At 34.7% G+C, this 22,851-nt stretch overlaps 1 protein-coding gene across 7 annotated transcripts in view; it reads left to right on the top strand.

Moving 5' to 3' along the window:
- LOC111714044 (uncharacterized) overlaps positions 1–22,851 on the top strand; it is a 30,216-nt gene that overhangs the window by 5,513 nt on the left and 1,852 nt on the right. The window contains exons 6-28 of one of the 7 annotated variants that reach the window (XM_023489046.1): positions 44–117; positions 670–785; positions 2,023–2,247; positions 3,662–3,724; positions 4,142–4,242; positions 5,314–5,354; positions 5,861–5,944; positions 7,832–7,995; positions 9,267–9,360; positions 10,127–10,217; positions 12,356–12,495; positions 12,607–12,688; positions 13,294–13,373; positions 14,033–14,080; positions 14,473–14,544; positions 17,136–17,216; positions 17,373–17,419; positions 18,934–19,028; positions 19,617–19,670; positions 19,794–19,822; positions 20,671–20,781; positions 21,121–21,187; positions 21,966–22,044. In XM_023489046.1, coding sequence (XP_023344814.1) covers positions 44–117; positions 670–785; positions 2,023–2,247; positions 3,662–3,724; positions 4,142–4,242; positions 5,314–5,354; positions 5,861–5,944; positions 7,832–7,995; positions 9,267–9,360; positions 10,127–10,217; positions 12,356–12,495; positions 12,607–12,688; positions 13,294–13,373; positions 14,033–14,080; positions 14,473–14,544; positions 17,136–17,216; positions 17,373–17,419; positions 18,934–19,028; positions 19,617–19,670; positions 19,794–19,822; positions 20,671–20,781; positions 21,121–21,187; positions 21,966–22,044 — 2,038 coding nt within the window. Of the gene's footprint in view, positions 1–43; positions 118–669; positions 786–2,022; positions 2,248–3,661; positions 3,725–4,141; positions 4,243–5,313; positions 5,355–5,860; positions 5,945–7,831; positions 7,996–8,039; positions 8,177–9,266; positions 9,361–10,126; positions 10,218–12,355; positions 12,496–12,606; positions 12,689–13,293; positions 13,374–14,032; positions 14,081–14,472; positions 14,545–17,135; positions 17,217–17,372; positions 17,420–18,933; positions 19,029–19,616; positions 19,671–19,793; positions 19,823–20,670; positions 20,782–21,120; positions 21,188–21,965; positions 22,045–22,851 lie in introns of all 7 variants that reach the window. The other 6 variants (XM_023489048.1, XM_023489047.1, XM_023489049.1 and 3 more) reach the window with 6 other exon arrangements.

Raw genomic sequence — 22,851 nt, forward strand, 5'->3', positions numbered from 1 at the left:
ACTTAAAATCAAGCTTACAGTCCCTTTAACTTAAAATCTTTAGGCTGAGTTTAGTCAAACTATTCGTGAGGTAGAACTCAGTAGGTGCTTGGATGAATGCCTGCACGCTAGTCCTAAGTAAGTTTTATATTCAGAACTTATGAATAACGGGAAGTAGTTGAACTACGTAGATTAAGTTAAACTACGTTTACGTAGTGAGAAGCAGAGAAAATACTTTTTTATTTAAAAATGTTTAACCGAAGTTTCAGCGTTTAGTTTTTGAATTGAATTAAATTTTGGAATAGTACTTTTATCTATCCTGCATACATCCTCTTTACACTCTAAATTATTAAATAATAAAATCGCTGATTTGGCAGCAAAAGTTGGACGACTGCCAAATTAGCGATAATTTTGTTGAATATCTGCGTTTTTATCGCTTATTTTTCAGTCATCCAATTTGTGTTGCCAAATAATTTTATTTATCGTGAAATTTTGATTGTTTGTGTACTGAATACAATATTTTGGACAATTTACAAAATGTAAAATTACCAATTTAAGGCTGCAGTAGTATACTTAAAACTTTAAAGAAATTAAAAGTGACTGAGAGGGGCATTGAATGAAATTGGGGTGGGCAAAAGGTCTTCGCCCCCTTGATTATATTTGTCGTTAAAATAATCTGTTTTGTTCAAGGTGTATGTCGATAGTGTACAGTGCCCGGAGTCGAGAGTGTAAATTATCAACATTTAACCAAAGAGACAGTAGAATTCTATACGACCCATTCTTTGACTACTATGAGAATATTATAGGTAACAATATATCAATTCTTTCTACTATACAAGCTCGTCATAATCTCTGCTGCTATGTTCCTTGTCTAAATGACGCACTTCCTGCTCACATTCTCAACTCCCTGGCCAGGAACAGTTGAATCCATTCAGCTAGCTATTGTTACTGTAGAGCTCGTAGATTGAGAGAATTCATTTTTTTTTGCGTAATGTCCTTTAAAACTCAAAAAATTTCGCAAACAATAGAAATTTTTCAGTTGAAAAAAAAAGCTTGGGAAGTTGGAGATTACTCAATAGGTTTAAGTCAAGAGGTTCTACAAGTATGATGATCATTTTTTAATAGCATTCTCAATAAGATTGAATATCTACTAATCGTTATCAAATGTCGGTTTGGCCTAATGTAGATGATGCCTAAAGGTGAATTAAAAAGTTTTTAAGAATGTGGCAAAAGAAAAGGAACTGAGTCTTTGTCAAAAACTTAAAATCTTTGCAACCTGATGGTGGAAAAACCATCAGGTTGCAAACTTTGATTATTTGATTTAACAAATTTTTATAGTTTGAAATATCTAAGGTCTCCGAAATTGGTTTGCAAAGATAAGGGAATCAGAAAATCAGAATTTGTGGCAAAGATTTAGTTTCTTTGTGATACAAATTTTAAAATATGAAAAAACGTGTAAAACTCTTGTGGAAACCTCTTTCTAAAGTTTTTTTAAACGAATCAAGAAATGATTCCCATATACTGTCTACCGGAGTTTTATAAATGTCCTAAATTTGTTTGTGTAAGGGCACAACTAAGTCTATCTTATATATCGATCAAAGATGATCCTGAGGCCCCAGAATAATCAAAAAGTTTGGCAAAAAATCTAAAAACTCTCTAGAAAATGACAAATACCGTTTTTAGGAACATTACACAGAATTATTTGAATATCCTGGCAGGAACATTAATAGTTTTGGTACAGTGGTAGGAAATTATATCAATACTATGAAGACGACTTTTTATCTAAGTTTTGATTGTTAAGAAGCCTTCTCAAAATACAAGTTTACAAGTAAATAAAGAGAAGCTATTTCAATTAACAACTTCTCTTGATTTCTGTGTTTATGTGTATCTATGAGCTGTTTACCATCTTGATAAAAGTCAAAATTGAAATCGAAAGTCGTCTTTGTTGTATTAATATAGCTGCCTACCACTGTATTAGGGTATTACGTTTATCAAATACAGAAATAGTCCTTTAATTGAATTATATGCTTTATATGCTTGTAGACCAAGCTGCTGGACCTGGGGGTCCTTTACCCAACCGGAACCCGAACCTAGGTATATCCTCCCCTATCGATAAATCAAACCGCAAACTGTTTGGTTCCGTTTTCCTTCCGCCGGAGGTCCCGGCACTTCCTCCTCTATCCTCGGTGGTCAATCCTTTCTCTCCGGAGGTCAATCCTCTTGGTCCATTCCGTCCTCTGTCTCCGACTTCAATCCTGTTTCCTGGTGGTACTTATACAAATCCTTTTCTAAGCATGCCAATAGTATTATGAGTACCTTAAATGGAGGGTTAACGGTTTAGGACCACTTACAGTCGGGTTTTAAGATTCCATTATTTCTTTTTTTGGAACTTTCACCCCACTGTCAAGGATCCAAAGTTTTTTTTTAACGTTTTGTCAATCGGTTAAATTTTTCAAAAATAGTGTCTAAACCAAAGCCCTTTGTAAGATTCCATAATTTCTATTTTAAAATTTTTTTAATCAGATAAAATTCGGATAATTTTTAAGAAAAACATTTGGACCTCTAAAAATAGTGTAATTTAAAGGACGATTTAAGGTTTAGGACGATCCATGGTCGGGTTTAGGACGACCCATGGTCGGGTTTAGGACGAACCATGGTCGGGTTTAGGACGACCCATGGTCGGGTTTAGGACGAACAATGGTCTAGTTTAGGACGACCCATGGTCGGGTTTAGGACGACCCATGGTCGGTTTTAGGACGACCCATGGTCGGGTTTTAAGATTCTATAATTTTATCTTTTTTATTTTGCCTTTGTGTCTAGAAACAAAAGTTTTTTTTACATTATTTTAATTGTTTAAAATTTCAATCGGATCAATTTTAAGAATAGAGTCAAAATCAAAGCCTGAAGCCGCTTCCATAATTTCTTTCTTAAAATTTTACCTTTGTGTCTAGAATTCAACATTTTGTCAATTGGTTTTAAATTCAATCGGGTCATTTAGATAAACAGTGTAAAATTCAAAGCCCGAAGGTCGTTCCGCTGGAAATTGTTATTCTAATTCTTTTAGTTAATACCATTAACTGCATGACATTGATTTTAACATGACAAGAGAATACTTTTAACAGTGCTTCATGATTTAGAAATAAATAGAATAGTTTAGATGAATAAATTAATTTAACATACATAGATCAATGACTGTTTTTCAACAAGTGATAATTACCCATTACCAAACTATTGCTAACAAATAGTCATTAGATCCTTTATGGCAACGAAGTTTGCTTTAATACATAATATGATAGACAAAAACTAAAAAAGAAAAGATATATAACATCGTTTTGGAAAATTGTTTTGATATATCAGACGAGATTTTGGAATATGAGATCTAATATTTTTGTGCAGCCCCAATATAAAATCTTAAAAATCTTTAAAATCGTCAAATTTGTTTCTAAAATCAAGCTTTCAAGTTTTCGAACATTTGGTTCCAAATCATGAACAAATTGTTAAGCACAACTCACAAATTGTTATATAACAAAAGGTTTGTAATTACAAATTGGTTTTGGTAAGTTTGATAATACGAAACAAATAATAAGTGTTTATTCAGGACAAAATTTGAGATGGAATATCATGACCTGCCTTTAACAAGCCATAGCTAGCTTCTAGTAGAATAATTGCATGAATATTGTAGGGCCCCAGGATAATATTGGATATTATGATCGCTACCCAGGAGCCTTCAGACCATCCCCACCTAGTAAGTTAATGAACTTGCACTAGTCCAATCATGGCAAGATCCGAAACATTACGAACATGCACTGGTACCGACCAGTCTGGTGTAATTGCACTTTATACATATAATGGTACCTGTCATTCTAGTGTAATTGTATCATATATACATTTACTGGTATCAACCAGTCTAGTGTAATTGTATCATATATACATTTACTGGTACCATCCAGTCTAGTGTAATTGTATCATATATACATTTACTGGTACCATCCAGTCTAGTGTAATTGTATCATATATACATTTACTGGTACCATCCAGTCTAGTGTAATTGTATCATATATGTATTTACTGGTACCAGCTAGTGTATTGTAATTGTACCATATATACATTTCCATCCACAAATCCGATATCCATCCGGGGGTAGAATATATATCCTGTTTAGGTCCTGGTAGATATCCTCCTATAACAGGACCACCTATCCGGTATCCATCCGGAGGTAGAACCAGCAGATGTGATCCGGGTACTGGAGATTCATTCAGACAGGTAAAACAAGTTTATTTATATCAGGGTACATCTGGTACGGGATGCAGGATACAAACAGGATACATCAAAACACACAGGATACACTTCGCTACATTTGGTTACATCAGGATACATTTGGGTACACTTGGGTACATCAGAATCAGGATAATTTGGGTGCACCAGGATACACTTGGGTACATCAGGATACACTTGGGTACATTAGGATACATTTGGGTACATCAATATACAGTTACAGGTACATCAGGATACAGTTGGGTACATAAGGATACACTTGGATACATCAAGAAACATTTGGGTGAACCAGGGGAAACACTTGGGTAACCTGGGTACAGTTGGGTACATCAGGGAACACTTGGGTACACTTGGGCACATCAGGGTACACAACAACATTCACTTGGGTACACTAGGGTACACTTTGGTACATCTGCATCAGGATACAGTTGGGTTCATCAGGATACAGTCAAGGTACATCAGGATACAGTTGGGTACACCAGGATACACTTGGGTACATCAAGATACACTTGGGTACATCAAGATACACTTGGGTACACCAGGATACACTTGGGTACACCAGGATACACTTGGGTACATCAAGATACACTTGGGTGCACCAAGATACACTTGGATACACTAGGATACACTTGGGTAAACCAGGATACACTTGGGTAAACCAGGATACACTAGGATACATCAGGATACAGTTAGGTACATCAGGATACAGTTAGGTACATCAGGATACACATGGTTACATCAAGATACACTTGGGTACAGTTGGGTACATCAGGGTACACTTTGGTTACAACAGGATACACTTGGTTACATCAAGATACACTTGGGTACAGTTGGGTACATCAGGATACAGTTAGGTACATCAGGATACATTTGGTTACAACAGGATACACTTGGTTACAACAGGATACACTTTGGTTACAACAGGATACACTTGGTTACACCAGGATACACTTTGTTACATCAGGATACACCTAGGTACATAAGAATTCACTTGGGTACACCAAGATACATTTGGGTACACCAGGATACACTTGTATAAAGTAGAATACACTTTTTCAGGTCCGTTCCAGAACAAGATTGAGACAGCAATTCATTCGCAGGAAAACAAAAACAATTCATTAAATTGAAATATTTTTTGAAAAAAAAATTAACAAAAGTTGCATTTACACTATACAGTCCTCATAATATCTTAAGAAATTCTAAGAGAGAAATGTTAATTTTTGTTGTTTCGATTTTCCTTTCTCAGATTTATTATATTTGAAAATCAACAAGAAAGGAATCCTTATATCTTTGTAACCTAAAAAAGAAAACATTTGGTGTTTTAAACTTTGACAGAGGCCGAATTAAAGAATTTAAACCACGTTGCTTAACCGCAAAAACCGGTTCCAATTGAGCGCTGTCACAAATCTCGAAACATTGGATACAATTTCAAGTGGATACAACCATGTATGAGCCGCGGCTCTAAGTCCTTTAATTCGGCCTAAGAAGATATAATCTAAAATATAAAAGACATAGATCATCATCATGCAAATATATAAGTATAACAAAATTAGACTATGAGGCAAAGAATCTTTAAAACCCAACGAAAAATTGTTTTGTGATGAAGGCTTGCCACGGTTAACAGTCTATTTGAATGTGAACAAGAGTGTTTGAGAGAACGGATTTTTAAATGCTTATCCTTTAACTATATGTAAGTTAAAATATTTAGGAACTAAGGAATCTTGAAAACCTAACAAAACAAAACAAAAACACTTTGATCCAACAGGATTTGCCCACAATGTCGTAGATCTTTAATGTTTAATATTTCAAACTATGAAATATGTTAGATCAAATAGATGAAAATATCAACAGTTTCCACCATGAGGGTGCAAACATTTGAGGATAAGTAAAATTTGAGTTTGTGACAAATACTCGATTCTTCAGTCATATCTTTTCATCATTTTTATTTTAATCTGATATCTTTAGAAAGGGGCTGTCCTTGTAATTTTAAGTGGGTTTCCAGTTAAAGAGAAACATGTCTGATTCACAAAAGACAAAACGTGTGAACATTTACCTGGTGAATAATGTTGAAAATATCCTTGTTTGTTCAGCTGAAATGTTTGGAATTAAGTCAATTTAATCCTTAATTCAAGTTTTCTTTTTTAAAAAAGAAAAAACATATTCACAAAAGTAGAAAATACGAATATCTTCGTTATTTTTCCTCAGGCGAAGATTTAAATGTGAATAAGGTATACCACTCTCTAAGTAGATTTATAACAATTTTTGAAACTAGGCGTTTAGGACGCTTCGCGCTCATCTTCTCTTCTATTTCTATACATTGTAAAAAAAAGAACAAAAAAATTCGTGGATTTTATAAAAAAAAAAATGCTGGATTTTCAACATTTAATGACAATCAAATTTTTTTGAAGGCAAAACTATCATTTGTAAACATTTCCTGGGAACATGTGAAGTCTCAAAAAAAAATTGGGCCCAATCGGTTCAGCCGATTAGGCGTTTATTGGATACTAACAAACAGACACCCAAACAAAGTATATGTGTATATAAAAGATAGATGCATGTAACTTAATTTTTTTAGGTACGTTTAAACTCTTATTTAATTATTTTTGGTTTTTTTATCCTCATTCAACATTTAAACAATCTTTTTCATCAAACTTTCATTTCATATTTAATAGAACTGACAAATTCTGATGTAGGTCAAATCAATTTAGTTTAAATTGTGATATAATAATAATATAAACACATAATTGTACTTTCCTTCCGGTGTACGCTCTCAGTTTGAAATCCCTAAATGATTCATGCTAAATAAAATCAAATGATGATATGACTTATACTACTACTACCCCCATCCCTCCTTTTTTGGGGGGGGTTAGATGTAAAACTCCAAAAATCGTCGGTATAGCATGTATGCAAGTTAATTTCCAAAGGGGCCTACAGATATTTCGGCAGATTTGTGGCCTAAGAGAATAGAATGTATATTAGAGTAGAATTTACTAGAAAAAAGTGTAAAACGGCCATTCATTCCAAGGGATTGGCTAAATTCCACTCTAATATATATTCTTTTCTCTTTGTTTGTGGCCGTCTGGAGATACGAAAATTTGCTTTTGTCTTGTGACTCTCTGTTACAAAAATTTATGAATAATTAAAATGTAACAAAAATAAACTCCCTAAAAATCATAGCTGCAATATCCTCTGAATTACATTTAACATTTATTAATGCTAATTTATTTTTAAACTTATGCACATTGCACACATTTTACTTTTTTTATGATACAAGCAAAAAAACGAATTTTGCAGAAAAAAATTCTTCTTTGCACATATAACAATATAATTTATCATTAAAATATATATATACCATGGACCGTCGGCAAAATTTCATGTGATGCTCTATTCAAAGAATTCCAATTTACAACAATACACTTTAAACCTTTGACTGAGTAGAAATGAGACAGCAACTTTCAAAATAATTTATAAATTTTTACTTTGAAAAACAAGGATATCTCATTTTTGCTCAGACCAGGTTTATAAGTTGTGAATCAATAAAGTATCTCTTGAAATTACGCCGATATTCTGTTTAAAGTAGTGTTGGATTCTCCCCTACCACTGAAGAGAACTGTGAACTAAGTGAGAAGAATAGTTATGATTATGATATTGATAATCCCGTGGCATTCGAGCAGAGTGAACGGTTTGATTACTACCAACGTGAGGCCAAACAAGAGTTTACTGACGACAGTTGTCTTGATGGTAGGTTTATATTTTGTAATATACATTTAAATTAACTTTTCTAGGACAAGAGGACGTAGGGATAACTGTGAAATCAGTGATCTAGCGGAGAGAGATCTAAATCAATTTGATTTGGGAGAAACGTTAGATTGGGATTTCTACAGCAGGGTTGGGCAGGGTGGACAGGGGGGATGTTTGGATGGTAAGCCAGTGTGTGGCATCAAATTTCAGCATCCTGGGCGTGGCCTAGAAATATTGAAACGAGGAACCCTTAAAGATTTGTAGAGATGAGCGCGTTCGGCTTTTTTCATTTCGTTATTTTTTTTCAATCGTTCAACTTAAAAATATCCTTTATTTTCCATTTGCTTTGTTCGTTTTCTCACAGAATGATCGTTCAGTAGAATCGTTTGTTCAGAAAACGCTTATTCAATTTTAAAAGTTTGTTCGAAAAAATCGCTTGTTCAGTTGAAAAAACGATCTTTTTTAAAAGTTAGTTTTAAATATTGTTCGTTCGTTCTGCTGGAAAATTTGTTCGTTCAGTGGAAAAACTGTCGTTTTTTAAAGTTCGTTGGAACAGTTTTAAATCGATCGTTTTTTGCTTGTTTTTAAAAAACGATCGTTTTTTTCATTTCTCTGAATGATCCAAATCGTTTGTCCATTGTTCGTTTTTTTTCTCCATACGACAATTTTGCTGATTCTCAAAAATTTAGTTCTATCATAGAAACGACGCCCATCTCTACAGCTGTGTTTACATTTCTCCATTTTAAACAGACATATTGGGATCTCAATGATTTTGTTAACATAAGAAAACATATCTTTGGGGATTCCAATCTTTATTGGGCCGAAACTAACAACTTGTGGCACGAGTGAGTGATCAAGATTGAGCAAGATTTGGTTGGATTTTCACAAAGTTAAAATAAAAATAAGACACATTTGTGATATTAACAAAAATATAGCACTGTGTTAACCTATTTGAAATGCAACTGAAAACATTTGAAATTTGATATTCACTGAACGTTTTTTCTACATGAACAAGTATTAAAATTTTCCATAAAAAATAATAAAAAGTTTCTTTTTTCTTCGTTTTCTCATAGTTTATTTTAAATACTTTTTATAAAAAAAAAAAGTTTTAACATCATTATAATTCTCATTATTGCCATGGAATCCATATCTTTGCGCAAATTTATTTTCTGCTAAAGAGTAAAGACACATAATTTTGTGAGTTTAATTTAAACAAAACTAATGTTGAAATATTTTTGTAGTTACTAGTTCTAAGGTATTGAATGTTTAAGTGTCTCAGACCTGTGATCAAGATGGGATGGCGTTTACCTTGAAAACACCTGAAGGGTTTAGAGGAAGAATTTATACACACAATAACTATGGCAGGTAGGCTTATAGCTCAATTTTACAACTATGCAGTCAGACTAATCCGGTCCTAGCGCCGCGGCTAGGACAACCTGGTTTTCTCATACAGTGAGAACCAGAAAACTGTGCAATAGAAAGAAGACACAAAAGCAATAATTAAGTGTATTTGATGTTGTTCCAAAGGAAATTGTTTAAAAAGTTACTTATGAAATCCCTTATTGAGTGAAATGGATCTGTTTACACTGCACATTTGATGTGTCTCATGTTGATTCATTGGACTATTTAAAGTCTATTCCAGAGTTTTCTAGTTCTCATCGTAAATTGGTCGGCATTGTCAATATAATTGTGAGATCTTTCTAATAGTTTTAACAAGCTTTATTCAGCACATTGTATTGATATGAACGTTGACCATTGTAGAGAAAATAAAAAGGAAGAGTTTCGAGCAAGAAATATGAAAAAGAAGGGAGATAAAACTGCGCGGTAATTGTACATCAGACAAATATTTCTTATTCAAATGAAGTACCGTCTGCAAAGCATGTATAATCATAATCTCCCTTCTATTTCATACTCCTTGGTTTCGAGCGCAACCCTCCTTAAATCTTAGTAACAAAGAGGGAGGTGTCGTTGTTTTTTAAAGAGTTTAATTCATTTAACATCCTTCATCGTTTTAAAAAAAAATGTACTCATATAATCTTGAACTAAGAAATATTAAATTGGTTACTTAGAATCTAGTCTAGATCCCTTTTAAGCAGCATCTTTATTAAACACTTTCATATTTTTCTTCCAGATCTGGTTGCTATGTCAGAGGAACTGGGGGTAATTTGCACACACTTCGGATACCAGGGAGTGGAGGGTTCCCAGACTGTGGTACTGGTCAGGTATAAAATTATCCCAGACTGTGGTACTGGTCAGGTATAAAATTATCCCAGACTGTGGTACTGGTCAGGTATAAAATTATCCACAAAGGATGAGAGTACACGAAAGAAGAGATTATATATATTTATTCCGTCTTTTTTGTCACATTTCTAGTTCCCTGCAATTATAAACTTAAGTGTCTTTTTTTAAGTCTTGTGATAAACCATGTAAATCGCCGCAACCAAAAAATTTCTAGTCGTGCTAAGAGTCTCATCCAAGGAGTATAGAATAAAATGGAGAAGAGATCGACCCGTCCCGCCCTAACATATGATTTATACATGCTTTGCAAAAGAGTTGTTGAAGGTCGTCTTTAAAAATTTTTATCCGCCAAAAACCGGTTTTAATTGAGCGCAATTGAATACAATTTTAAGTAGAATCAATCATATTTAATCCGCGTCTCAAATTTAAGCCGCGGCTCAAATTCTTTAAATTCGGCCTCTGTTTTATTATATTCATGATTCACTGCAACTTAAAACTTGTTTTTTCGTTGCCAAATTATTAAATAAACCAATAAAATAATAAATTTAATGCAGAAGACTAAATTTAAACTTAAAATCTCTTATTAAAGATATTTTACAGTCGTCTTTGCAATCTTCTTCTATGTGGGTAACCCTGTAGATTGATTAATGTGATTTGAAGGTTTCACGCTCTGAAGCAAAAATCAATGAGAATTTTGCCAATTAATTCTTAAAAACCAAAACCAACAGCAAGTGCTTTATAGTGCTAGAATGTACATGTAAATGGCTACATAAAAGAATAAGTGAGGTAGAGCGGTAAAATCTAAGCCCCAGGCATTGCAACACTTCAAAGTTGACCCTGTCTTAAAAATTGATGAAACTTTTTATAAGCAGGCTGAATCTATGTGATGATTCTACTTTAAATATCTATAATAGTTTTCTTTCTGTTTGAATAAGAGAATTGAAAAGAAATATGCCACCAAAACATTTATGACAAATTGAAAATCCAACGATATTGTGTATGCTCATTTTCATGAATATGATAGTGATGCATAGGTTTTCCATTTTTTTCTGAAAACGTCAGACATAAAAATTTCGGAAATTCCAAATAAAGGTTTTGTGAAAGGGGGTGGCTATATACACTCAAGTTCCCCATAGCCTCTAGTGTATACTTGTAGTCAATGCCCTACTCCATAAACTGCTCTCAGACCTGTATCTATCCAGGTTCCAATGGGCGCAATCTCATTAGCTATCTATGTCAACCTGACACTAGCTCGTATTCTATCAGTGCCAAACCAATGGGTGCGATCTCGTCAGCTATTGATGTCAACACGGACACTAGCTAATAGCTATTAATCTATCGATGCCAAGCTACCAATGTCAACATGAACACTAGCTATTTATTAATCGATCAATGCCAACAAATGGGGCATGATCTCAGCTCCTATGTTTCAACGATAACCAATTACTCTCTCGCTGCAATCAAGTTGGAGTCTCTATATCAACTAATGTATAGGAGGTTTATATGTTACAAGTTAAAGGTAATTGACGTAATTTACAAGTTTTACGTCAGTAAATATGCAGCGTAGTTTAAGTTTAATGTATGTTTTTATAAGATTAGCTCGGATAGCTATAACGTAGTTAATCTATCACAATACATGTTTTAATCATGTTACATAGTTTATGATAAGCACATTTAAATTTACAGACAATGTACAACGTAATATATCTAGGCATATTCAGGTTAACAAATATAGGGAGTAGGGCCTGCTACAATATTTGGTACAATGGGGGGGGGGGGAGTGCTGTAAGAGAGTGCTGATAAATAGGGTTATCTATCCCTTATTTTTCTACATACTTCTTCATTTCCAGCAACTCTACATCTTCATATATTCCTTTCTTGGTTTCTGTTGTAACTTCAGTACATTACTTCCTGGGTACTCTGTTGTAGACCTCTTTTGTAGCCTGATGACAAACCTCTCCTGTTTAACTGTAACATTTCTGTCTAGGAACCAATTTATAAATCTGTTTAGGGACATCATGGCAGGATTCACGGTGTACAGGGCGGCAAACAGGAACATTGACGGAGTTGTAGTCATGAAGTAAAGTTTAAGCGCATTTTTTAAATTGTAATGATTTTTCAGTATGGAGATACGATCACCAACATAGTGGTGGTTCAGTTCAGCGAAGATATTCAGACTAACATGGATATGAAGTACAACCTCACGTGCACTACACGTGGTCCAGGATCAGCTGTCGTCACTTCCGGTTATATCGGAGCAGGGTTAGTTTTAAATTCTTAGTTCTTAATTTTAAAGGCAACGACATGATTATTTAGAACTCGAAAAATGTAAAATTTTATAATTTAAAAAATAATATATTCTGATATTATAAGATCTGGGCAACCTGTTCCAATTGAATACCTGCCAGCTGAGCACACACTGGATAGTAGGGTCAGACTAGTCATCAAGTATCAGGTAACCAATTTTTAATTACATTTAAGGCTAGGAGTTCCGTTAACGAAACAGAGGTTTAAGTAAATCAGATTAAGAGTCTGTTAATGAATGGCAACTTTTGTTCTTTTTTTCTGCTAAAATTGCATGACACATGCAAATAAAATTTCTATAGATTTTGATGTTTTTTCATGCTGTCTTCAGCCCAATATTATTTCATAAAACCTTCTTTTTAATTGTTGCAAACAATCTTTCATTAACGCCATTATTAAAACTGAGATCGTTAACTAGTGGTAACTTCATAAAACAGATAATACCATTAACGAAACGTTCATTCCGTTCTTACCTTAATCACTAACGGCTACCTGCAAAAAAAAATTTTCTAACTTTATTTCAGGAATAGTCCAACCATTTATTTTAATGATCGTCCAATCTACTTTGTTTAAAGGATTGCCTAACTCATTTTATTTTAAGGATCGTCCAACATTCTTTAGTTGAAGGATCGTTCAACCATCTTTATTTCAAGGATAATCCGACCTTCTTTAGTGCAAGGATTTCCAACTTTCTTTATTTCAAGGATCGTCCAACAAACTAGATTTCAAAGATCGTCCAATCTTTTTAATTTCAAGGATCGTCCAACAACTACGATAGCTGTCGGAGATCCTCTTCAGTTCAAACTTGAGACTCAAGAAGGAGAAAACCTACTCAGGTATACAATACATGGTGTACACACTATAACACAGTGTACAAAAGCTGTACATGAATATTAAAATCGTTTGTACGTGGATTCATAAATGTGTACACGACTCAGATTTGGTGAGTTGTACAAGCATTTTAAAGACATCCGAAAATAAGTATTTCGTGCATGAATGTGTTTCTGTACTATAATCTACATGGACAAATTCATGAATATGAGCACTGATATGATAAATATAAGTATTGGTATGATGAATATGAGCATCAATATTATGAATACAAGCATAGATATGGTGAATGTAAACATAAATATGATTAATATGATTATAAATATGATTAATATGATCATAAACATGATGAATATAAGTATTGGTATGATGAATATGAGCATCAATATTATGAATACAAGCATAGATATGGTGAATGTAAACATAAATATGATTAATATGATTATAAATATGATTAATATGATCATAAATATGATGAATATAAGTATTGGTATGATGAATATGAGCATCAATATTATGAATACAAGCATAGATATGGTGAATGTAAACATAAATATGATGAATATGATCATAGATATGATTAATATGATTATAAATGTGATGAACATGAGTATTGATTTGATGAATTTAAGTTTTTACAAAATTAAATTTTTTATTTTTTCAGGGATATATTTGCTACAAATGTTATTGCAAAGGATCCTTATTCTGACAGGTATTATATAATATAAACAACAACAAGAACAACCATAAGAATAAAAACAGCAACATCAGCAATAACAACAATAACAACAAAATTACAAAAACAACCACAACAACATTTCTAAATACAAAAACAACATTAACAATAATAATAACAATAACAGCAACAATAACAACAACAAAAGTAACAACTACAACAGAAACAACAACAACAACAACAACAACAGCAACAACAACAACAACAACAGAAACAACAACAACAACAAAAACAACAACAACAATAACGATAAAAACAACAAAAAAATAACAAAAACAACAACAAAATCAAAAATAAAAACTAATGAACTAGTAAACAAGTTTAATCAACAGATCAGTTTGTAAACTATTTTAATTTCCTTTTTTTAGAATTGTTGAATTGATAGATTCCCGTGGATGTCCTATTGATCCATACGTATTCCCAGCCCTTGGTCTCTCCAGGTTAGTGGGATAGTTAGTATTCCCAGCCCTTGGTTAATCCAGGTCAGCGGGATAGGTTGTATTCCCAGCCCTTGGTTACTCCAGGTCAGTGGGATAGGTAGTATTCCCAGCCCTTGGTAAATCCAGGTCAGCGGGATAGGTTGTATTCCCAGCCCTTGGTTACTCCAGGTCAGTGGGATAGGTAGTATTCCCAGCCCTTGGTCTCTCCAGGTTAGTGGGATAGGTTGTATTCCCAGCCCTTGGTCTCTCCAGGTCAATGGGATAGGTTGTATTCCCAGCCCTTGGTTACTCCAGGTCATTGGGATAGGTAGTATTCCCAGCCCTTGGTTACTCCAGGTTAGTGGGATAGGTAGTATTCCCATCCCCTGGGTTACTCCAGGTTAGTGGGATAGGTAGTATTCCCAACCCTTAGTTTCTCCAGGTTAGTGAGATAGGTAGTATTCCCAGCCCTTGATTACTCCAGGTTAGTGGGATAGGTTATATTCCCAGCCCTTGGTTTCTCCAGGTTAGTGAGATAGGTAGTATTCCCAGCCCTTGGTCTCCAGGTTAGTGGGATAGGTAGTATTCCCAGCCCTTATTCTCTCCAGGTTAGTGGGATAGGTAGTATTGCCAGCCCTTGGGTTCTTTAGGTTAGTGGGATAGGTAGTATTCCCAGCCCTTGGTCTCCAGGTCAGTGGGATAGGTAGTATTCCCAGCCCTTGGTCTCTCCAGGTCAGTGGGATAGGTAGTATTCCCAGCCCTTGGTTACTCCAGGTTAATGGGATAGGTAGTATTCCCAGCCCTTGGTTACTCCAGGTCAGTGGGATAGGTTGTATTCCCAGCCCTTGGTCTCTCCTGGTTAGTGGAATAGGTTGTATTCCCAGCCCTTTTTCTCTCCAGGTCAGTGGGATAGGCAGTATTCTCAGCCCTTGGTCTCTCCAGGTTAGTGGGATAGGTAGTATTCCCAGCCCTTGATTACTCCAGGTTAGTGGGATAGGTTGTATCCCCAGCCCTTTTTCTCTCCAGGTCAGTGGGATAGGTAGTATTCCCAGCCCTTAGTTTCTCCAGGTCAGTGGGATAGGTTGTATTCCCAGCCCTTGGTCTCTCTATGGTAGTGGGATAGGTAGTATTCCCAGCCCTTGGTCTCTCCAGGTTAGTTGGGTATGTTGTATTCTCAGCCCTTGGTCTCTAGGTTAGTGGGTTAGGTTGTATTCCCAGCCCTTGGTCTCTCCAGGTCAGTGGGATAGGTAGTATTCCCAGCCCTTGGTCTCTCCAGGTTAGTGGGATAGGTAGTATTCCCACTCCTTAGTTTTTCCAGGTCAGTTGGATAGGTTACATTCCTAGCCCTTGGTCTCTCCAGGTTAGTGGGATAGGTAGTATTTCCACCCCTTAGTTTCTCCAGGTCAGTGGGATAGGTTGTATTCCCAGCCCTTGGTCTCTCCAGGTCAGTGGGATAGGTTGTATTCCCAGCCCTTGGTCTCTCCAGGTCAGTGGGATAGGTTGTATTTCCAGCCCTTGGTCTCTCCAGGTCAGTGGGATAGGTAGTATTCCCAGCCCTTGGTTACTCCAGGTTAGTGGGATAGGTTGTATTCCCAGCCCTTGGTTACTCCAGGTTAGTGGGATAGGTAGTATTCCCAACCCTTAGTTTCTCCAGGTTAGTGGGATAGGTAGTATTCCCAGCCCTTGGTCTCTCCAGGTCAGTGGGATAGGTTGTATTCCCAGCCCTTGGTCTCTCCAGGTCAGTGGGATAGGTTGTATTCCCAGCCCTTGGTCTCTCCAGGTCAGTGGGATAGGTTTTAATCCCAGCCCTTGGTCTCTCCAGGTCAGTGGGATAGGTAGTATTCCCAGCCCTTTGTTACTCCAGGTTAGTGGGATAGGTAGTATTCCCAGCCCTTGGTTACTCCAGGTCAGTGGGATAGGTAGTATTCCCAGCCCTTGGTTACTCCAGGTTAGTGGGATAGGTAATATTCCCAGCCCTTGATTACTCCAGGTTAGTGGGATAGGTAGTATTCCCATCCCTTGGTCTCTCTAGGTTAGTGGGATAGGTAGTATTCCCAGCCCTTTGTCTCTCCAGGTTAGTGGGATAGGTAGTATTCCCGCCCCTTAGTTTCTCCAGGTCAGTGGGATAGGTAGTATTCCCAGCCCTTGGTTACTCCAGGTTAGTGGGATATGTTGTATTCCCAATCCTTGGTTACTTCAGGTTAGTGGGATAGGTAGTATTCCCAGCTCTGGTCTCTCCAGGTTAGTGGGATAGGTTGTATTCCCAGCCCTTGGTTACTCCAGGTCAGTGGGATAGGTAGTATTCCCAGCCCTTGGTTACTCCAGGGTAGTGGGATATGTTGTATTCCCAACCCTTGGGTACTTCAGGTTAGTGGGATAGGTTGTATTCCCAGCCCTTGGTTACTTCAGGTTAGTGGGATAGGTTGTATTCCCACTATAATAATATTATAATATGTAACCAAATAAATTTACTTTTCCTACACTTTTGAATAAAATCAGAACTAGAGAATCAACGGAGTCACAGACATGTAGTAGTAATGTCAATTTTACCTTCGCTTCCTTGTTAGTTTAAATATGGTGATACCATCCCATTAGATTTTGTATATTTGCAGAGCTGCTGACGGATTGGAAACTTCGTTCAATGCTTTCAAGATTCCAGAATCTAATTTCTTAGTGTTTGAGGCAACTGTTAGGTTAGATATATTATTATTATTATTATTATTATTATTATTATTATTATTATTATTATTATTATTATTATTATTATTATTATTATTATTACTATTATTATTATTATTTTTATTATTATTATTATTACTATTATTATCATTATTATTATTATTATTTAGATCGTGTAGGAGTGGATGCAGACCAGCGGTGTGTGATGGACCATCTGGTATTTAAAATATATTAAGGGTTTATATTAATGTTCGCTGTCGGCAGATGCCTTTTCATGAAAAAATATTTAACGACAACTTTGTAAGTTTCAAGATTTATGAATTATTGTCTATTGACCAATACGCTATTTAATTCAAATTGAAGAAATCGAACAAATCTAGCCATAGTTTGATATTTCTAGAACATTCTTATATTAAAGGGACTGTACACGACGTAATTTCAAGTGTCCGATTAACAATTTCCAAGCTTTATTTGGGTTTATCTGCAAATGTGACAAATTATGAATAATGTACACTGTCCTAGATAGAAGAGCGAATAAATCTTCCTCACTGTTACATGGATCAAAATGTTAAAGGGCACGTTATGAACTGATGACTTGGGCACGTTATGAACTAATGACTCGGGCACCTTATGCACTGATGACTCGGGCACGTTATGCACTGTTGACTCGGGCACGTTATATGGACTGAAGACTTGGGCACGTTATGCACTGTTGACTTGTGTACGTTATGAACTGATGACTCGGACACATTATGTACTGTTGACTCGGGAACGTTATGAACTATTGACTCGGACACGTTATGAACTGATGACTCGGACACGTTATGAACTGATGACTCGGACACGTTATGAACTGATGACTCGGGCACGTTATGAAATGATGACTCGGGCACTCTATTATTTAGTAGAGATCGCCTAAAATTATGTTGTTGTCTGGTTTTAGAAAGAAATATTATGAATAAGAAGTTATAGTAAGCAAAAATTTATAAATACGCAAAAAAAATGCACTGTTGACTCGGGCACGTTATATGGACTGAAGACTTGGGCACGTTATGCACTGTTGACTTGTGTACGTTATGAACTGATGACTCGGACACGTTATGAACTGATGACTCGGACAAGTTATGAACTGATAACTCGGACACGTTATGAACTGTTGACTCGGGTACGTTATGAACTGATGACTCGGACACGTTATGAACTGATGACTTGGGCACGTTATGAAATGATGACTCGGGCACTCTGCTCTTTAGAAGAGATCGCCTAAAATTATGTTGTTGTCTGGTTTTAGAAAGAAATATTATGAATAAGAAGTTATAGTAAGCAAAAATTTATAAATACGCAAAAAAGAAAATTAATCATGTTAAAAAGCATATATCTTATATATTATCTTATATGTTAGAAATTGTTCATCTCTACTTAAAAACGAAAAAATTGTCCATCTCTCGTCAAAAAAAAATAACAAATCATTTTCACTGATCATTGCTACTTCATAAAAACTGTTTACAGTTATCTTTGCAAAACAATCTATTTCAAAGTATTATTCTATATTACGAAATAAGCGACAAAAATCGCTTATTTTGCAGTCATTAAACTTTTTGCTGCCAAATAAACGTTTTTTGTTGAATATTAGCAATTTTTTGTTCCTTCATTGGCAGCTTTCCAACTTTGCTGCCAAATAAGCGATTTTTTTATTTCTTAATTTCAAGTGTAGAAATAAAGAGCTTAAAGATTTTGCAGGCAGAGATAACAGTTTCGGAAGGCGACGAAGAGAATCAGATTCTACTGGGGATAAGAAACAAGAAGAAACTGATAAAGGAAGCAAGGTATCTTTACATTATTTTCATTCTATCACTCCTTTATGCCGAGTCCATTAGCACCTGATGCAATCAGAGCAAAACACTTTAGAATGTGATATCCTTAATCCCCATCTGTTAATTAATCTGGAGATTAAATTCATGAGGAGAACAAGCAATATTTAATCTGGAGATTAAGAAAAAGAGTGGATCAAGCATTAATCCCGATATCAATTCTAAAGTTTCCAGCTCAGGTTCAGTCATCTGTTTGTTGTATATTCTGAACCAATAGAAATAGTATGGCCGTAACATCTAGCTCATTATCCAATTAGAGATGAATCTTTAAATCGGTAAATGGAAATATTTACTTCTACTGAAGCTATGGTGCCATCATTATTTAAACCAGCGAACGACTTGAAAATGAACAAATAAAACTGTTTCTAACGTAAAAATTAAATTCAATGTTTGTTTCATGTTTATACCTTGGCCTAATTTTTAATTCAAATCTATTCCAACTAATCCTCTCCTCTCCAGTTTTTAATCAATTTATTCTTTTTGCTATAAATGTAAAGTCAATGTTTTTAAAGTTTGAAAAATATATATTTTTTATTTGTCTAGATGGAGATACGAGAAATGTTCCGAGTGTATGAAACACGGTCCAGCATTCCAGAGGAACAATTTTATTTTCTTAAAATTTTTTTTATTTTTAACATTTGTGTTTTTAATTTTACAATTATTGCATAAATTCTGACGACCAATCTAAATTGGAATGTTAAAAAAATAAAATTGTTATAGAATGGGCAAGTGGAGGTCATCAGAGCAAAGTAAGCTTAAATTTTCATTAAAAGAAAATAAAAGTAACAATTAGATTATAGAACTGAAGTAAAAATATGCTTCTTTTCTACCGTATCATTGTCATTCTATAATAATGAGTTCCATTCTTGTATTTTTAATTAGATTGCTTTGGTTATAAACCACAGAGTAGAGATTCAGTGTACTGAGTACAGCAGGCAAGCTGGGTAAAACTGTACCATTTTAGAAATATTGTGGTTCTTTGTGTACACTGTACGTATTTTTAAAAACAAGTTATTTGTACAGTGTTTCCTTTTTCCTATTTTTTGTTTACATTTTAAGGAAAAAATATCTATCTATCTCTCAGATCATTTAGTATTGCAAAATGACTGCTAAATATATACCAAAATTGAAGTTTAGTACAAACCCTGCATTATGCGTACTGTATGAACCCCACTTCTTTCTGGAATCGAGGTTTCGTGAGATAAGAGTCTATAAATATCTAGTCTGTGTTATAAACACAGGGTTCCCACATCACATCGTGCGTTTAGACCAAATTTGGAAACATTTTAAAGTTGTATAGCTTTTAGAAAATACAATTTGATATGGCACGCTCTATGTTGTTACTTTTAATAAGGAATTGAGCCTTTGCCACAAACCTTACATGCAACCCAAACCGTAAATATTTCATACTATGCACGTTAGCTTGCGAAGATATAGGGATTGGGAAATTTGAGTTTGTTGCGAAAACTCAATTTCTTCAGTCAATAGATTTAGGAAGAATGTCTTCTCATTAAGCCTGATAAAATTTTACATTATCAAAATGAAATTTGTTATAATTCCATTTACAGTATTTTTTAGACAATGTTTTTACATTCAGGGAGGCAACAGTGTGCTTGGTTAGCTCCTCATACAAAGGGATGTTAGTTGGTTTAATTGTTCTTGGTCTTCTCCTTACTCTAGTTTCTACCCTTACCCTCATATTATACAGGTCAGTTCTGCTTTACACCATAGTTTAATTTACTGATAGCGCCGATTGAAGGATTCATAACTCTAATTGGATAATGAGATAGATGGAATGATAGATGTTACCGCCATACTATTTATATTGGTTTAGAATAGACAACAAACACATGTCTGAACCCTGATTGGATCAGGAGCTAATGGACTCGGCATACAGGAGTGTTTAGACATCCGCAAAACTCATTAAAAAGTCTTGACCAAAGTTTGTTGATTATATCGAAGTGAGGAGTACGATAGGAATAATTACATTAGTACACATTTTTTTTTGATACATATATCTTTAAATAGTCAATTATTTTTTTTTCAGAAGAAGTAGAAAGTCTAAATCCGTGCATGATATGTCTGATCCCGGTACAGTACTCTCTAGTCAACAGGTAGAATACTTTAGAATACTGTAGAATACTGTATACAGCGAAACCCTTAATAACGAATACATCAGAAGAATTTATCAAATGTCGTCTTGACAATTTTTCAATGAGTTTTATACTATATTACGTAAATTTCAGTATTTGCGAAAATAAATAAATAGCCATGAATATGCGGGAACAGTTTTAAAGAGTTCCATATAATCATTTAATTAAAAAACTAAATATCTGAAACATTCCATTATCAGAAAGTGAAGAATACGACATTTGATGAATTCTTTCGATGTATTCGTTATTAAGGGTTTCACTGTAGAATACTGTTTAAAATTCTGTAGAATACTGTAGAATATTGTAGAATACTGTAGAATATTGTAGAATACTGTAGAATACTGTATGTAGAATACTGCAGAATACTGTAGAATATTGTAGAATACTGTAGAATACTGTAGAATATTGTAGAATACTGTAGAATACTGTATGTAGAATACTGCAGAATACTGTAGAATATTGTAGAATACTGTAGAATACTGTAGAGTACTGTAGAATACAGTACAGTACTGTAGGTAGAATACTATAGAGTATTGTAGAGTACTGTAGAATACTGTAGAGTACTGTAGAATACTGTAAAGTGCTGTAGAATACTGTAGAGTACTGTAGAATATTGTACACCGACACCTGAAGGAGAGTAAAATAGTACCAGAGTAATTGTAAATATATATTTAGATGAGTAAACTCCGACTTGAAGGAGAGTAAAATAGTTCCAGAGTAATTATAAATATATATTTAGATGAGTAAACTTCGACACTTGAAGGAGAGTAAAATAGTACCGCAAGAAAGGTATCTACCTCCCTGGAAACATACTCCAGGTATTCACCGTGGTTATAATATATTTTTTTATCCCGGCCACATTATTGTCCTTACAAATGGAGTCAAAATATATCATGGTTTTTATTCATTAAAATATACTTTTTCATCATTAATGCTGATCTCCTTAAGCCTTAAAATCAGGGGGTGGAAACGTCATGTGTGTGTGTCTGTATCAAAATAGTGTGTTTAAGGAATACCGAACCGAAGGTGTGTACTGTAGGTATATACAGTACATAAGAATCTCGGTATTTGTACAATCTAGGAGAGCATATTTGTTTATTGTTAATTGTTCACTTAAAAATTAGTTTAATATGTAATATATTATTAACATATTTAAGTCAACACTATAAAGCCAAATTTTCATGCAAAGAATATAATTTGATTAAAATTTACAATAAATATAGTCGTTATTCAAGGTTAATTATAATTGACGACATTGTTCTGCAATTTCCTCGACTGTAATCATGTTGTGTCTGTTCCAAAAGAGTGTGTGTTAGGTTACCGTACTGGTCTGCAAAGCAGTGCGACTGGCTTTCTCATGCCAGACCAGCGCCATTTCCTTTCCCTTTATTCATATTCACTGCCTTGAATAATGTCAGTATCTTCCACATTATTGATCAGACTAGAGGTTGTAAATCGGGAATATCCATCTTTGAATGTAGTTCCATTTGAAATTACGCTTACAGTCCTTTTAAAAGTGTATTTTACAAAACCCTACAGGAATTAAGTCCTTGTCACAAACTCAAATTTGTTAATCATTTTATCTTTGTAACCTGATGGTGTAAACCTTTGATTTTACAAATTTA

Source organism: Eurytemora carolleeae, unplaced genomic scaffold (genome assembly GCF_000591075.1).
Source record: "Eurytemora carolleeae unplaced genomic scaffold, Eaff_2.0 scaffold1503, whole genome shotgun sequence".
Lineage (NCBI taxonomy): Eukaryota > Metazoa > Arthropoda > Copepoda > Calanoida > Temoridae > Eurytemora > Eurytemora carolleeae.